Source organism: Athene noctua, chromosome 5 (assembly GCF_965140245.1).
Source record: "Athene noctua chromosome 5, bAthNoc1.hap1.1, whole genome shotgun sequence".
NCBI classification, from domain to species: Eukaryota; Metazoa; Chordata; class Aves; order Strigiformes; family Strigidae; genus Athene; species Athene noctua.
The window spans coordinates 67,590,910-67,609,276 of record NC_134041.1 but is presented as its reverse complement, the minus strand read 5'-3'; the positions used below and the strand labels follow the sequence as shown (position 1 = coordinate 67,609,276).

The 18,367-nt window shown below is 43.4% G+C and overlaps 1 protein-coding gene across 3 annotated transcripts in view; it reads right to left on the bottom strand.

The window, feature by feature from the left end:
• Positions 1-18,367, bottom strand: part of INPP5A (inositol polyphosphate-5-phosphatase A) — a 245,053-nt gene that overhangs the window by 12,726 nt on the left and 213,960 nt on the right. For all 3 annotated transcript variants that reach the window (XM_074908024.1, XM_074908023.1, XM_074908025.1), the window contains exon 12: positions 13,346-13,419. In XM_074908024.1, the coding sequence (XP_074764125.1) occupies positions 13,346-13,419 (74 nt within the window). The remainder of the gene's footprint in view (positions 1-13,345; positions 13,420-18,367) is intronic.

Genomic DNA, 18,367 nt, shown 5'->3' with positions numbered 1-18,367 from the left:
CTAGGCAACAGTGGGTAAGAATTAGGCTATGTAATCTTTTTTAGTGCAATAAAGGTCATTCTGAAAAAATGTGCATCCTATGTCTAGACTCAGAGACAGATGTGTGGACAAACTTTATCATGTTCCAGGGAGTGGGAATACCTCCTGTTCAAAGATCACTTGTTCTCATCTATCAACAGTCCATGCATTTCATATCACTGAATTGTTTCTAATATAAAATATTTGCGATGGGATGGAACTATAAAGCATCAATGAAAACTGAGCTCTCTGTGGGAAGAGCTGAGACACACTTTTGATTTGGTTCGTTTTATTTTTGAACTCGGGTATGAGTCTTTGCATTTACTGCTCTCACTTTTAAGTCTTTCTATTTATGTATGATATTGAGAGAAAACTTCAAAAGGGGAAAAATCTCAACCACTTTTCATAAGAAAATTATTTACTACTTTTGTATTTTGTAAGAAAATGTTGGATCAATTTACCTTCAGCTCTGACACACTTTCAGATTGTCTAAGTTGCTTTTAACCACAAGCACGGACAGTGAATGTAGGCTTCAAGCTTTGTCTGCTGTGTAGGGACAAGGATATAAATAAAAATATTTTGATATTTTCAACTGACAAGGTCCCAACTCAACATTAGTGTGAGCTGGTGTGATTTCAATAAGATGTCATCTGACCTCTCAAAGTATGACATCTAATTTTCGTCAGCTTCCAGATCGTTAGTTTCTTCCTCCAAACTGAATTACCATTTTTTATTTCCCTGAATCTGAAAGGGAGATTTGGGTTCCCTAGTTCTCTTCCTAGCAAATGACCCCATGTAATTTATCTTCATATGCTCATCTTAGGCAGCAGATAGTTAAAGCTAAGCAGTAAGGCACATTGCTGTTTGAATTAAATTAGCTGCTTCATATGTACCAAAATACTAATAAGCCTTCATGATGCTCTGCTGAGCTAACTGGCCATGATACGCATCTCACTTAAGCCAAATCAGGAGGGTAAACACAGTCCTGCAAACACAGTAGTTAAAGTACAATGCGTTAAACAGCTGCTACTTGCAAAGGCTACACTAACACCATGGTGATCACACCAACAATCAGAGTCAAAGGTGACAATAAAAAGGGGGGTCACCCGGGCAATCCAGCAGCAAAGGGTAAGAAGGGTAAACAGGACTCAGGCTGTAACTCGGGCACAACACAAAACAGGAAGGTTAACAACACAAAGTTTTTCTCTGAATCTTTTTTATGGCTTTATGTTGGGCATATTGCTTTTTGGCTTAACGTACTTTTTTCAAAAATAGCTGTCTGTAACGTGCTTCAGCGTCAACGTTTCTGTACCGCCAGTGTAACTTTGGACATTTTTCAGGTAAAAACCCAACCAAACCCAGAGCTCCTTTGTTTTTCCAGCGAGCAACAGCCCCTTTGCCCTTTCCCCAGAGGGAACCTGCCCCGGCTGAGGCGGCGCCGCCGGGTGGGAGGTGAAGGGGGTGGCGGCGGGCGAGGGCCCCGGGCCCGGGGTGGCCCGTGGCGAACGGCAGCGGTGGGCCGGGCTCGGCCTGGGCGAGGGAGAGGGCCAGCTCACAGAACCGGGTTGTGCAGCAACACCAAGGGCCAGGCCAGCGGACAGCCAGGGATGCCTCGGGCCTTTCCAAGGGGCTGCTGCGGGCTGCCCGGTGTGTGATGCTGCCACTGCAAGCGGGTAAATGTGACTGAGTCACGCTGGCTCCTGGGAAGGACACAGCACTGCCTTGTTTCAGCAAAAGAGTCGAATGTTGCTGTATGTGACTGTGACTGAGCTAAACATCTTTTCTGGGAACGTGCCTGGCTTAGAGTAAGTTACTTTTGGGCTATAATTTACAAATTCTCATACTGGAAAAAAAAAAAAAATTACTGCAAAGCTGAGGCAACAGGTGGGACAGGGTTCAGTTTCCAAACTACCGGGCTTTTCAACAGCGCTTTCAGACAGGAATATGCCGAGTGGCCTGGTAACAGCAAAGACCATGATCTGTTTAGAATTTGCTTTGCTTTCTGCTTGCAGCACGGCCTGTAATCCTCACCTTACACATGACATACAAGAATGCTCCGTCTTTGAAACTTGTTACTTCATCGACTTTCCCCTCTTTTTCCCTTTGCCACAGTTCCTTGAAACAAACAGAACTGCTTACTTGGGTGATAGAACCAGTTCCTCACAAATTAAAGAAACACCCTATTTTCATTTGGGAATTAACTGAGAATGATGGCAAGAGTGGTGATGGTTTCATGTGAGGGGAGAAACAGGGAGAAGAGCTGTCTGAAAACTGTTTTAATGATTATATTCTAACTGTTGTGGAGGAAATGGCACCTGTCTTTTCTGCTTCCAGCTGGGAAGCTGCTTCTGTGCTCCAGCCTTAGAAGCTGGAAGAACCCAGACACTACACAATGTCGTGGGGGAATTTGTTTGTCAGGGGCTGAGGCATCCACTGGCTATTTAAGATACCTCACCGATACCTGGAAGGTGATTTACAGTGCATGAATGAGTATGCAGTATTTCTATTCGGTGGAAAATACTTCTTAATTGGCAGAAAAATCGTGTTATAAAAGTAGCTTATAGAGCAAGGGTAAAAATAATTTGGGACTTCAACAATTTTTAACCTATTTGAGTGCCTAACTCTCCCTTTTGTGAGACAACAGGACCCAGGAGTGTCCCCGAGGTAAGGTTCTAAGGAACAGGAATCCCATTTGCTTCAGGAGTACTGCATCAGTCCTGGCAGCAGGTGATTTGCATACTTGGTGAGACATGGGTAGGTACAGGCAGCCCGTCGAAATCTAAACCATCATCTTGTCTTCCTGTTTTGCACCTGAGGGCAACACCTGGGATATGTACAACAGCACCCGCAGGGCTGCGTACAAAATGCAGAACTGGGGAAGGAACAAGTGAGTGCATTTGAAAATGGCTCTGCTTCACGCAGAGCGGACTGGCTCTCTCAGTGCAAATTAGACAAGAAAAAAAATAATATATCATGCAACCTACTAGAACAACAACAACAAAAAAGGTCATGGGACAAAATACAAGGGTAGGGAATAAATAGGTTATAGACTAAACAGGATTCTGGCAGAGTAAGGGATAAGACCAGAGAGAATTCCAAAGGAGAAACACCCTTCCAAGAGTAAATGAGATTCAACCTTCTCCTGGTGAGAGGTGACAAAGCCAAGATACTGCCAATGCAGAGGGTCTGCTTGAGAAAAATATCACATGGAGGATATCTAAGACACAAACATATGTCCAACCAGTAAATTACATGACAGCCTAATGCGACAACAAACAAGAATAGGTCACTTTAAGAGAATGATTAATACATGAGATTACTGTGCACGCAGACTTATCTGAAAGCAAACCTTGTAGGTGGGTGTGAACTCTTGCTAAAGTCAGCTCCTATCTTTGCTATACAACAGCTACAAGAATAATTATAATAATTAATGGAGAGCAGTGATAAAGGCAACAATTGCCCACCTGTATATTGACTGACCACAACGCTGTTATTTCTTTTTTCACACCTACTGCCTTTTGCAATGATTGCTGACTACCACAGACTCTCTTCCAGCCTCACACTGGGCTTGCTGTTTGCTCACGGCCGGGCTGCTCAGCCCATGACTGACAGAGCTTACAGAGTTTAAAATTCTGAATCGTATTTAGTCTCCAGTGGCTAAGGTTGCTATGGGCTACATTAGATCACAAAGGGTAATGAGATGAAAACATGAATATTCACTACATAAAGTAAAAGGCCTCAAAATATAACAGTATAGGAACGGGTGAACAATGTCTGAAAAATACTCGGTTGGAAGGGGTCTTTATGTTCCCTGAGTGAAGGCTGCAATGCAGCCCGGGGTTTCTTGCTAAGCTGGGGCTGCTCTCCCAGCCTGCCTTCGCCTTGGGCAGGTTTCAGGAGGACGGAGGAAGGATTTGCTGCTGCTGAAGGCAGTGTGGTTTGTCCCTTCCCCTGTTCTCAGCCCACGGAAGACAAATGAGAAAAGGGGTGGGCTTGGAGAGGGTAACCTCTTGGCTGGGGGGAACCACCGCCGGAGCCGTCTCCCGGCTGGCTGGTGGGGATGGCTGTGCCCTCCGCAGACGCCTCTCCGGGGATCCCGACTGTGAAGTGCTGGAATGTTCCAGCAGCGCCCTGGGCAGAGGCTGCCGCTGGGCTGAAACGGCCCCAGCACATCGTGGCCGAGAGCCAGCGGGCCAAGACTTTTTTCCTTGGAAGTTCACTCACTGCAACACTAGCACGCTTCTCTGTGCTGCTCAGGTTGTACAGGACGGCGAGCTGAAACAAGCACGTACTTCAAGAATTAAAAGGAGCTCAGAACTGAAGGAATTTATAAAAATGCCTAGATATCAAGTGCCCTGCTGAACAGAGAGGAGATTGCTTGCTGACAGCCTCGCAAACTGAGCAGATGCTGCAAGTGCTGCGCTCAGCCAAGGCTCTGCCCCGGGTGTTTGTGAGGGGCAGCCGCCTGACCACGCTCCCTCTGCGCTGCAGCAGCACGGTCACGAGGGGCAGGATGAAGGATTCATTTAAGATCAAGCAGACATATGGTCTTAAACAAAATAACAGTTTTGCACGGGAGAAGAACAATAGTTCTGTTTTGTTTTGAGCTCCTTAAGTATGCCTGCAGAAATGCTATTTTCAGATGTGCCTGGCAGGAGAGCTCAGAAGTGGCTTTGGAATCCTTCCCACATACAAAGCTGCCTGGAAAGCGTCCTGAAGCTAACGTGCACTAACACAGAGTCCACCAAGACCTTGCAGAAACCCACTTGCACATACATTAACACAAATTTACCATGTTGCCTTAATACCATTTCATTTACAGCTACAAATTGAATTTATAACTATAATACACTATAACTAGAAATTCTCATAGAACTATAATAATATATAATTATGATCTATACCAACCAAAATTAATGTATGATTAAAAATTACTAACATAGCTATGTAAAATCCAACGAATGCCATTTATAGATTGCTTAGTAGCTTTAAAACTTAAAAGTGAACTGCTGTTTCAAAAGGGCAGAAGTCAAATTCCGGATTAATGGCTAGATAAAGAACTTCAGTTTCACTTATATGCAGCTAAGGCCAAAGTGGTAATTCTGAAAATCCTCATTCACCTACCATCTTATCAACCATGCCAAGGCTCTGCTCTCCGCTCCTAGAACTGATTTTCTTATTTCGTCCAGTGACTGTTTCCTGTGAAATGCAGAAGCAGCCCTGAGAGCAGAACTCATCTCCGCTCCTCCACGTACAGGCAGATGGCTGCCCACGGGGTGACAGCATCCTCTACTTTTGTATTTTGTCTATTTTGACCTTCTGCCTGCTGTATTCAAAATTAATAAGCCAAAGGAGATATGCTATATGGGTAGGGAAACACTCATGCAACAGCCTGACAGGGTGCTCTTCTTCTGAAGGAAGGAAGGATTTAACTTCTAGTTTTGAAACCTCTCATGTCAAGTTTCAACCTGCAATAAATTTTAATGGTCTTTATAAACTTATAAAGCCTTGAAAAATAGCTTTTCTAAATATAGAATCATCTGTCCTGACTTTTAGAGATTTAAGTCAGGACTACGAGGCTATATTAATTTAGCTACACTGTGTTTTCATGCAGCCTTTCACAATGGAGAGTCAACACTGCTTCCCACAGAGGGTTTAAGCAAAGGTGGGTCCTCACTCCAATGATCAAAAAGCATGTAAGATTTGCACTGTTACGGAGAGCATCAGCCTAGTTCCAATTCTCTTTTAAAAAAACACCAAATGGTGTAAAAGACAGCTGGACAGCAATGTTCTTATTTTCTCCACGGCTGTCCAGACTTGGCAAATAGAGCAATGCAGGGAAAGAGGCCTCAGGTATTTCAGTTTCTTTACAGAATTATCTGTACTACTGCTTAAAGACAAGCAGGAAGTCAGTAGTGTAAAAAAAAATTTTTGAAGTATTCTTGACTCAGTATAAGGTCTCCACTCTACAGAATCAAAAAGTAACTTTCCACTTGATACTTATTACAACACCAAACTTTTACTTTTAGGGACCATTAGCATAGGGACTAGAAAGAAAATAAGGAAAAGGTTTATATAAAGTTCAGTTTTTAAAGCTGGTATTAAGAAGCATGATACAGTAGCTGGAAATATACAAAGACCTAATTTTTTGCCAAGACCTGTGAATAATGATTCCGGAGATACTTTCTCTAACAAGTGGTAGGAGTTCAGTGCTCTCAGTGATTACTGAATGTAGTTTACAACCAAGTGAAAACAGAAGGTAACAAACAGTAGAAAAGCAGACTGTACCTGGATTTTGAAGAGCATAATGAAATAGATAACTACAAATACAGTAAAGAAGAACAAAACCCCAGAGAAATGCTACAACACATCATCATTTCATTGGGGCATTTTAGTTAGAAAGTTACTCAAGAAGTATTATTACTCATATTGAAATGCTATCTCAGTGTAATGAAAAACTGGGAACAAGAAGGTCTGACAGTTTAAGAGTTTTAGGTTCCTAAACAAAAAGATAAGGCGAATCTTGAGGTTTTTTTCTAACAGATAATTGGCATTTTTTTGTACTCTAAATGGTGTATTTTATGCGAAAGCACATAAATGCTTTTTGTTTTGTTTTTCTTACTTACTAATCTTTTCTTTATTGTTTTCCTTAAATCCTAGACAGCAAGAGTGGTAACTCTTCCTTATTGTTCCTGTGAAGTCTCATGGAAGGTCAGTTTCCCTGAAATTTATGAATATGGGAGATTTTTATCCACATATTAAGGCAATTTGGCAGTTGCTTGTCCCACGCCTGCGCCCGCACAAGCCGCGCTGCCCCTCGCCCACAGGGCTGGGAGCGCTGGCTCCGGGGCCACCACTCCCACGGGAAAGCCCAACTCATCCCGGGGTGAGTGGTGCCCGGGGCTGTCCCGGTGCCCGTGGCTATCCCGCCCAGCCTGACCGACTGACTGAGAGCTTCTCGAGCACAGGAGTGACGAGTTACAGCCTCTGTCACTGCTGGCAGCCTGCACTACACCGCCCGGCTCAGGCACCGGCTCTTCCTCCGAGCTGAAACCAGTGAGGAGCACAGCGTCGTGACATCACGTTATGCAGAACTTATGGTGCCTTAGGAGAAGATATTGTAACTTTAAAAGTGGAGTGTGAAAATTTTGGATGACTTCCTTATAAGAAGGATCATCTAAGGAGCAAAGTATAATGATTTCTTTTTAAAAAAATTCTTACCAGTATAAAAATATATGCCTACATGGCTGTCATGGCTTCCCTTAAAATTAGGGAGAAAGGGCAGAGAAATGAATTGTAAAAGATGCAGATACATTAATATAAACAATTAAAACTCAGAAACGTACAAAACCATCCTCTCCATTCAGATTATTACAATAGAAGAATTTCTTCGCTAATTTTAAATGAAAACTGAGAATATGCAAGAATCAGATTTGATAATTTCCTCAGTCTGTACTCTAAGTACGTAAGCACCTTCAGGACACCAAAACTTCCAGATACTTTCTATAACAGCAATATGTTTACCTTCATTTTTGTAATCACAGACTCAGATTTAAAATGAAATTCTAAAATACTTGTACAGTCATAACTGTGGAAAATACTATTAAAGAAAACCCCTTCTGGTCACCCTCTGTATATGAATGTGTTTTTGCAGTTGAAGAGGAGATTGTAGAGTGCACCAATGTGCGATGGTGCTGCCGAGGTAAGCGGGACGGGGACTGAGGCGTGAGAGCTCAGGGCCGGGTTCGGTGCCCGCGGCTCCGGAGCAAAGCGCTGTCAGAGCTCCCTGAACTCGTGGCTCCCCTCGCCAAGGAAGGCGCTCTCATGCGCTCACTGGGATGCCTGGCGCCAGCAAGAGGGACTTTTCTTACTTATTACTTTAATTAGGGCTTTGCTTATTTTTCTGACATGAAAACCAGTGATTTTCATTTGAACCAAGCTCTCGTGAGGAACCGGCGTTGGCTGTCCAACGCTGGACACGTCAGGGCACGCCGGCGCTGGCCGGCTCAGGCCCCGGGCCCGACGCAGGGGAGCAAGGCGGGGCGTGGGTCACTGCAGCGCCTCTGCCCATCCCTGCTTACACCCCGGGTAGCTGGATCCCCCTGGAACGCTGCTCTGGCAGTGGCATGAGAACAAACCAAGAAAACTGCTGAAGGTGAAATTGTGGCCCCACCGAAGTTAACCACAAAAATATTACCAACTCAGAGGAGTAAAGCTTTCAACCCCAGGCCAGCTACAGAGTGTATCAATAAGACCTCAGGATAAAGCCCAGAGAATAAACAGTTTATGCTGATAAAAAATGAATTTATAAGTAACTTAGTCTGCTGCAACTCAAAGGGATGTGACCTTTTCCATTTATCTCAAGAGTACACTGAATCTCAAGCATGCTTTTTGAGGGGAAAATTTACAAGTAAGACAGGAATGCAACTGTGCTACTGATTTGTAGAACTCTATGTGAAAATCAGGCAATTAATTGTATGCACAAACGATGAAGCAAATGAAAGAAGGAGAAAACTGTCCTAATTGATCTTTCATTTTTTGAGAGATGAGAAATGTAGTATTAGATGTATTCAGTACCACTTTAACCGAGATACTCTGTCTTCAGCTGCTGGCCAGCATCCCATGATGTAAGACTGTTACACCATGGATCAAGAACAGAAGTAGTGAGTAATTAATTCATAGACTGAATCAATGGACCGTATTTAAAATATTGTGTATAAAACAAATTCTGAAATACTGCTTTGGGGCTATCGTTACAATTGCTTACAACTCCCTTCTAAATTCAAATGCTCATGAACTGAGCCCGTAACCTGACACAAAAAGTGACTAGAGCTTTCTCCCTCTCCCTCCAGTGAAAAGAGCTTTGTTTGATGCATTCGCAGAACAAACGGATGCACCATACACTTTCCAGCTAAGAATACCAAGAAGCTTAAAGAAGTATTTTCTAAATATACAGGACTGATCATATACTTCTTTGGCTAAAAAGACAAAATCTAGTACACAGGCTATATAACAAACATATTAAACTCATATTTACAAATAGTATATAAAAGCAGCTAAGTCATAATAAGCTACAGATTATATTTTTTTCCAGAGGAAAAAAAAAATGAGGGAAAAATGGAGTAAAAACTACTAGGAAGTGAAACCAAGGCATTCAGGCCATATATTTAATCTCTTTCTTGCATAAATGAAAAGATTCTAAGTTAAAAAAAAAAATCCTACATTAAATCTACTGGGTTTTGCCTATTCAAAATACCTGGGTTTGCAGTTAATAGCACACCATAGTCATTATTTCAATACAGAGAAAAATATTATTTCTTTCAGGAAAATCAATGTCCTTAGTTTCATGAACAAAAATAGGACACTGACCTGCAGAAACTCTAAGAATCGTCAGTCCAGTTTTGCAGCACTTCACTCGGGCAAGACTTCTTACTGAGCTTGGCGCCCGCGCAAGGACGACAGAGGGAGAGCAGGATTCCCTTGCCATATGACCCAGACCATGAGGAGGGATGGGTGAAAAAAAGCACGCTAACGTAAAGCCAGTTTGCTCTTTGTACATGCATGAGTTCAGCTTGTTGGTTGTACACCTTAAATTTTTAGCAATATTCTCATATTTTATCAATATTCTCTGCTTAAGTTCAAAGAGATTTTGTGTTCTATAAACTCAGCGGTAGTATCCCTGTGCCACGTTACCCTGTACCCCCCTTCCCCCTGCCCGGAGCGTTCCCAAAGCCCCGGAGCTGGGAGGAGGCTCCCCTCGCCAAGGAAGGCGCTCTCATGCGCTCACTGTGATGCCATCACTGAATGGGAACAGGCAAACGGGCGAAGCTGGACCTGACCCGTCATGGCTGTTCCCCAGGATCTGGCCAGGGTCCCTGCTCAGAAGGGTCCCTCCCACCTCGGTAGGGCAGATCGCGTTTGGCAAGCATCCGTGCGAGTTAGAGAGCCACAGCCTGTGGACAGCGGCCCAGTTCAGGGGCTCTCAGCATGGCCCCAGCCGCGGCGCAGCGCTCTGGGGCAGGAGCTGCAGAACACCAGCACATTCAACTAAAGCAACAGTGCGTCTGGGGAGGTGGAATCCATTTACCGGGGCTTTGGCCACAACATCTGTCTAGATGTCTATGCTCTTGCAAAAATGTTATGGGACCTTTGATGGCAAGAAGTGGTCAGGATCTTGGTTTTTCATCTTATTTGAAGACAACAGAAGCAAGAGCAATGTGACTGCCGGCTGGGCCCCAGCGGGATTCACCAGCAGCTCAGAGTCAGGGCGCAGCCACGGCTGGCGTCGCCGAGCCAGCACCTGTTTGATGGCCCCTTGCTCTGGGGCAGCGAGGGGACCGAACGCAGGGCCCCGTCCCTCCCAGCCTGCACTGCAGATCCACGGCACCCAGGGACCGACTTGAACTTCGCAAGCCAGAACTGTACTTAGGGAAATATTTAATCCCTAACGTTGATGCTGTGTGCAAAACAAAAGAAGCACACGATCTAGATTGGCTTTGGTTTTGCAAGGAAAAAAACCAAGTAATAGAACTGAGGAAGAAGGAGCTGGCAGCGGATAAAGTGCCATCAGAATTTGGTGACTGCCCTCCCTGAAGACAGTGCTATGCCCTCAAGGAGCTGCTCCTGTGGTTTCCCAGCCAAGTCTGCAAGCATGTGGGCAGGGGAGGGGAGGGGAGAGGAGATGATACTCAGCTCATATTACAGGGGATTTCTTTCACTTCACTCATTACCTCAATTAAAGTCAAAATCTGTGTTTCATCCACAGGGATTTCTGGGATGGAACATTTTTACCTGGTCTTGCATTTTTTTTACCAGGGGTTCATCTCTGGTGTAGCAGCTTATTTAATATTTTTGTTCTAGACAATAACAGACTCATACAGTAGATACAGCAGCTTAAAATGTTAATGGTAGTGAAATACATCATTTGGATGTTAATGCTCTGTGTCAAACTATTCAGATACTGGGGCAGCAGAGAGTACAAGTGCAGTTGACTAATATTTAATTTACCTTCTCTTGCTCCTGTTCGCATGGTCCTCCCCATCCACCCCCCTGCAGCTCCCTGCTGGGTTTACAGCAGCAACAGCACTTCTCAGTCGCAGCTCTCACAAGCCCTCTTATTTACTCCCAGTTTAACTTCTAATCCTTTTGTCAAACACCCTCCATTTCCCCCAAGGCTTCTTTCTCTCTCTGCAGTCTCACCTTACGCCACTTTCAAGCTCCATTCTGGCCGTACCTCAAGGAGCAGTGGCGCTGCCTTGCCTGGCAGGGACTCCTCAGCATCTGACACCTGACAGCAGCAGCCTGTCACCCTCTCTGCAGATCAGTGCTAGGACAGGGCACAGAAAATCTTTTTCCCAGCTCTCTGTTTACACCTGGGAAGGGCAAGACCAACTCACTGTCACATCCCATGGGCAGTGCCTTGGGGCCATCTCGCTCTTCCTGTGGTTTTCACCACTCCCCCAGTAGTCCAGATCACTCCTGCCCCGTCCTCCCTCCGCACAGCCCTGTCTCGTTGTCCTGGTCTCTCCTTGGCTAACTGTCTAGAGCCTTCCTCTTCTGGCTGCTTCTGCAAGTCTTGCTCCCCTTGCCTGGAGACCCAGAGTCGGCCTGAGGCTTCACCCTCTGAGCTCCACTACGCCCTTCCCTGCAGCGGCTGCCAGGTGGCTCCTCCAGAGTTTGGGTTCTGGCTGTTGTCCCACCAGTGTTTTATTTATGGAGGTTTCCCGCCGCTACTTGCTCCATCAGGATGTCAAGCAGAGGAAGGCTCATTTATCACTTGCCCACGACCTCACAGGGCACGGCCCTCGGTAGCTGCAAGGAAAATCCTGGGTTGTATCCGGCCTGGCTGTAATTTGTGAGAAACTTAACCACTGAAATAGTAACAGCAATCTCTACTGAGATTTGGAAAGATTTGTGAGAAGAAATTTTTCAGGGGTTTAGACCTCAGCCAGATGTTCACATCACTTCACAGAAGGATCAAAAGCACAACTGATATAAGCCCACTCACAGAAAATTTCTGACCTTTGCCTGAGAGCAGAATGACACCGAACTGACAGAAAGGTTTGAAGAATCTGCAAAGCATTCATGCAACAACGTATTTTTGCCAAACCTTGTTCTGGCTGAAAGTGCTAATGTTGGTGAAATCAAGTAGAAGAGTAATTCTGGTAAAAAAATTTGTATCTATTTCCCCTCACATCCTTTTACCGTGACCAGGTACACAACTAATGAAAACGCTCAAAGACGTACACACTGCTGGTCTTCTGTTATCATACTCAATCAATAAGAACAATTTAGAGCAGTGGTAACCTCTCCATGCATACTTCCACTGTCCCAAGGGATCAATATAATCGGTAACGCAGCTGGCTGGTGAGAAATAATGAGATTATGATAACAAAAAGGCAAGCTTTCCAAATTTTTTCTTAGTGTATGCCAAAACATCATACTTTTCTATCTGTCCATAAAGGACACAATAGCAATATTTAAGAATATTGTATCTATTAAAAAAAAAAAAGTATATAAAAAGTGTGGTTTTATCTATGATTTTCTGAACTTTAACTTTCTTGGCGAATCCAGTATTTCTTTCCCTTAAAAGCAACTGTTAAGATTTGGCTTCTTCATTCTTGGAAAGGGGCCATACATGTTTAAAACTGTACCAGATTTTCTATGGACTTCTCCTGAACAGGACTGCCCCTTGGTTTTGTGTGATAGCAATACTTGTCTATTCATGGCTAAAATTCACCTAAGGGGTACAGATGATTAAAATCATGTATACGTATTAAAAAAGCTGAATTATTCTAATAGTCTTAGCAGTTATAGAACATGTTTACTGAAGCTGAAAAAGCACAATCTAAGTTCCTGTCCTCTTTCCTGCTGCTCCTCTCGGATCCCGCCTCGGGCCGCGGCATGAGACTTCACACCCCACGTCCAGTCTGCTCCTTGCCGCGGGTCAGTTTTCAACAGCCCGAGGCAAAGGATGCCTCTATGGTTGCAATAAAGTGTTTTAACAGGTTATCTGCGTCCAGTGCTTAAAAGCAGCTACACGTCTCTTAGTACACAATCATGTCGGGTCTATTTTAGGAGCAGCTATAAGAGGCAGGATCAGCTGAAAGCAAAGGATGAGCGACAGAGCACTGTTGGCACGCAGGCTGCAGCGTCACTGCTCATGGGACGATGGAGGGCAGGTGGGAGGACTAAGCACTGATGAAAGGAATGGAGATCACTATCATTTCTACAGCGTGCATGGGAACACTTGCATCTTACCTACAGTGCCAGTAACAATTATGTTTTAGCTAGCTAGTTAAATAAATGGATTATATATGAATCTTACCTGGGAGGAAATGAGATGTCCAGTTCATACAATCTGTCTTTAAAGACTGACAGCTCTCTGTCAAATTCTAAAAGCTATAAAAGATAAGAAATAAGAGTATTCACTCTTCAGTGTTGAACTGAAGCAATCTAAAAATACTACATTATATAAAAGGAAATAAACAGACAAATAAATACACAGCTTGAGGTGTAACACCCATATAATAGCTTTCAAAACATAGTGCAAAACACTCAGTAGTACTATTTTGATACACAAACAGTTCATTGAGAAAGTGTTCAAAATGTTCCTTTTCATCTCAGTGATACACGTTAACACTGGGTCTTTACAGCAGTGACCTATATGCACACTTACTATTTCAAGATGGGTACATTTTTTCAAATTATTAGCAATCTTTTCAAAGATAAACCAGACTAGCATTAAAAAAAGAACAGCAAACTGATATGCTAATCAGCCCACAAAAATGCCAGCAAAAGGTATCATATTACTTTATATTATCTTTAGCTCAGATAAGAAGGTACAATAAACACAAGGATGTGCACATCACTCTTCCTAAGCAAAGACAAGCCGTGTTTTTGTACACCTATTTTGGGTGGTGCATGTCAGATAGCAGAGAGGGATACGTGACAATAGGTAAAATGTGTTCCCTGGCAGCAGCCAAGATATAGTACTAGAAGCAGGTATTTAACAGAGATGTTCATAAGTCTAGATTTAATGTCCTGTATAAATATTAGCCCTTGCCAAATTTGTTTTCCCCCAGACCTCTACAGAGAAAATAAATATCTGTAGTCTTTTGTTCATAAACACAAACCTGCTCGCAGCAAGTCAATGATAATCATCCACATTAAACCAATAATTGTTCTGATGGACATAAATAACCTTATTTCAGAACCACGGCTGGTGTTAAGCCTGACGTCCAAGTGAATTAGCGAGTTGAAAGACAAAAAGCTCATAATCTGCACTGTTACTGGCCGTCCCTCTCAGTGCCACTTTCTATTTTGACAAGCGTGTCATCCCCCCAGCATCCCGCAGGATGGCGGCGTGTTTGCCCACTGTTCATTAATCATGTCCCATCTCACAGCTGCGCTGATACCATTGTATGAATGGCAGAGGTTCCCAAAGAAATTAGATTGTGTCCTTCTTTCCCCTCTGCCACCTCATAAATCATTCCTGAAATGTGCAATTAGCAGCTACTTGTACACATTAATTATCTGTGTGAAAAGCAGCTACCTGAAGCACCTGCACTGCTGATTAGCTCCCTCTCCAAGGCCCACCCAGCCCTCCTCCCTTCCTGGCTGCTGTCTTGCTGTACGGATGCACAGAGAGGGCAGATTTCCCTGCTTCAGTGCATCCTACACCAAATTCTGTGACAGTACGCTGGAAGAGATCTTGCAATACAAATAACCGCAGATTATTTGTACATGTTTTAACATCTGATCAAAGGTCCAATATTTATCCAAGATGTTTGGATAAATATTTATAAACTTCTGTGTGGAAACTTGCAGAATGTATCTGTTAACATGCCCAATCCTAAAACAGGCTGGTGCAGCCACTATTCTTACTGGAACAATCTCAACATACTTCAGGAAAAAATGGTTTGTGGTGCATGTTTCCAGACTGTGATCCTGTATTTAAGTACATATACAGATGGTACAATACGTGCATGCAAACTGGTTGTGAAAACAAATATTGTCATCCCTCTGCCACTCTACGTGCCTCCACCTTAGAGATACTAACTGCCCAGCGTGAACCTAGCATAGGAAAAAAACCTGCCAGCCCAGTTAAAACTTCTTTGAAATACATGTCTATTAATACAGTGCAAATACATTTTTCCTACTGTTGCCAAGTGAAGAGATCAGAGCAGAAAAGTGGAAGCATCAGGAGAAAGAGGCTATTTCTGAAGTGTGAAAACTGCAAGGACTGAATAAAAGAACAATGCTCCACAGAACACAATGGTATAAATTACTCATGGACATTCCAAGGGCTGGAGACGTTAAACAGAGGCATTGTCCTCTCACACCAATTCACACTTTCAAAATTTTATACATTCAGATTGTTCTTGCTACGATGATGTTTGCCAACTAAAGGAAGGCCGGGACTAAGGAGGACTAAGCACTCAGATGTGTGTTAGTATCCAGAGAAGTTTCTGATGTGTTTATTTGCTGCAGTTGCCTGTGTAGTTGTGTCTGTGCTATGCAGATGAGCTGCTGACACTGGTGACAGAGGACACAGAGAGCAGGAACAAGACTGTATTGTGTGCTGTGCTCTCTGTCAGCTCCCCAAGTTTCCCCAGGTACAGGGACATCTTTAACCTGAAATGACAAACCCAAAAACTCACAAGGACCCAGCTGGATGTCAAAGCCCAAGTAAGTGCCTGGAAGAAATATTTAGGGAATGCTCGTTGTAAACAATTCATCCTCACATGTAAAACATTTAAATATTTTCACTGGATCATTTGCACAAACTTTTATTTCATGCTATATTTTAAACGATTGGTTAACAAATTGTTCCTTTTTTCCTAGCTATTAAGTGACTATGTTACAGTCCCTGTAACCTTCTCTTCAAATGTGTCCACAAACTACACAGAGATCATTCTTAGGAAGGGCAATGACAAGTTATTTGTGTGTTCGGGACTACACAGTGTGAAACCACCTAACAGCTTTTCTCTATCTACCTGGTAGCACTGCAGACAGTGAAGGAAGTGAGAGGGAGAAACGATGAAATTTGAATCGTGCATTTCGAGAAAATTCCAGTTAATTTTTCAGTAGAAAAGCATGTTTTAACTATTACTTTTTTCTGGTATTAAAAGCACTCATTTAAGCCTGTAATCTCAAAACACAAGGTTATTGGTGAAAAACCAAAGTGTTCACTAGGTCTGGTCACAAATAATTATAAATGTCACTTCGCCTCAACACAACTGAGTGAGAGAAGGAACGGGACCTGACATGGGCATCATTTAATCGTATTTGCTTTATGACAGGTACGTTGGTGTCTGGAGCTCCTTGGCACTACAGAAAATGAATGAAAATTAATATAGGCCAGATGATACTGAGGAGCAGTCAGAATCTCACAGGGTAATGTCTTTATTTTTAAAGCATATAACATTGTTTTTAAAAAAAGCCACATAATGTTTGTGGCTAGAACATACTCTATTCATAGCAGTTTTCAGCATTTTTCAGCTCGCATATTTCCATATTGCACACTAAACAGCATTGTGAATAATGTCATCACTGTAACAGTAAACATGAGCATGTCTGTCACTCTAAATGCCTTAAAAATGACAAAGAAATTAAGTTCAAAGCCTAAAAATCAATATATTGTTCTATTTAATTTGTTCATTATAAGATCATCCTTAAGAACCAAATCTTTAAGGTGTTACATGATGTGCTGGGGTAATTTGAGCAATTACACAGAGATTTTAAAATGCTGTGGCTGGAAGTTAATTCCAGAACTATATATCACATGCACTTCACAAGACTGGATTTTTTCCTCAACTCAATTTCACCAATATATTTATACCTAAATGATAGCAAGGATGATGCAGGGCCTATGTTTTATCTGAAGCTGCAACCATTGTGTTGCTGATACTATGTCAAGATATTTGCTCTACAATGTCCAGTGACCAGCCCAACATGCACGTTTGATTAACATCTTCTAAAGGAAAATTCCATCCATCCATCCATCCATCCAAGCAGTGTATCTGTAGTTAGCTCATACCCCATGAGACAGAGATCACACGCCTTGGGGGATACGTGCAAGAAGGCACCTGGCATGTGTCTGCTGGCCTGCGACTGTGAGAAAATACTCACAGGGCAGAATATGATTTTTAAGAACAGGTTAAATGTATTGATAGGATTTCACAGTCTGAAGTTATGTATTTCTGTTTAGCAAACTTCATGAGCCAAACACTTAAATTAGTTTATATACTCAAGCCCCTACTGACCAGAACAGGAACTGCCTTGCCACCAGTGAAGCCCTGCACAGAACTCACGACTGGCTGCGTTTGCAGTAAAGGATGTTCCCTATTTCATCTGAGGGGATTAAAAGCGTATAGGGCTGTTGCGTTATTAGCTGCAGTGCCCAACACCTCCTACAGGAATTACCAAAACTGTTGTTTTTCCAGGCATTACCAAAACTGCCTGTAAAAGCTGCTGAAGAGAGTTGGTTCCCCCCCTGCTTTTTCTTGTCAGCACTATGGGGTGCAAGTGCGTTTGTGTACAAGGGTGAAGCAGAAGCCAACATGCGACACGGGCCCTGGGCTCCTGCACGGGCACTGGGCTCCTGCACACCCACACTGCCCAGTCAGGACCAGTTGAGCCGGGCTGGACAGACGGTCCCGGCGCTGTGCAGCCCTTCTGACAGGGACCCCAGCGAGCTGCCTCGCCCCAGGCCCCAGTACGGGCTGCAGGTCGCTGTCCCTACAGCTCACGGGGCCCTCTGTGGTTAAGCAGTGTGTGCTCTGGCCAAAGACAACAATTACCTGGAATACTACATTCAATATTACTTAGCTTGACAGTAATCAAAGGATTACAATGGAGTTTAGCCAGTTGTAGACATCAAGGTAATTTTGCTTGCTTCAGTGCGAAGCGATGAGGCCAGTGTCCATCGGGATGCTGCAATGGGCCACCTTGGCTAAAATCACACACGTATGAACCCTTTAAAACAGGGCAACTTAATTCAGTCATTGGAGTAGAACAACGGCAATTACTCATCAAGACCTACAGACCAAAGTCAGAGCACTGGTAGATCAGAAGGTGATATTAGCAGCATTTATCAAATCTATCTGCAGGGCCCACCAGAGAATTCACAGCTGTGAAAGGGAAATGAAGTTTCAGACCCAAAAGAGGAGATGAGCATACAGGAATGACCTTAGAGAATTAAAACATGTGGACACTGGTCACTGTAACCTCCTTTGCCAGTCTTGTACAGCACATGATTTTTTTCAAGAGACTTTGGAAATACAGGAATTTTATCCAGCTCTCTAGTGAAAGAAAAATATTTAGAAAGTGATTCAGCAGTCTACTG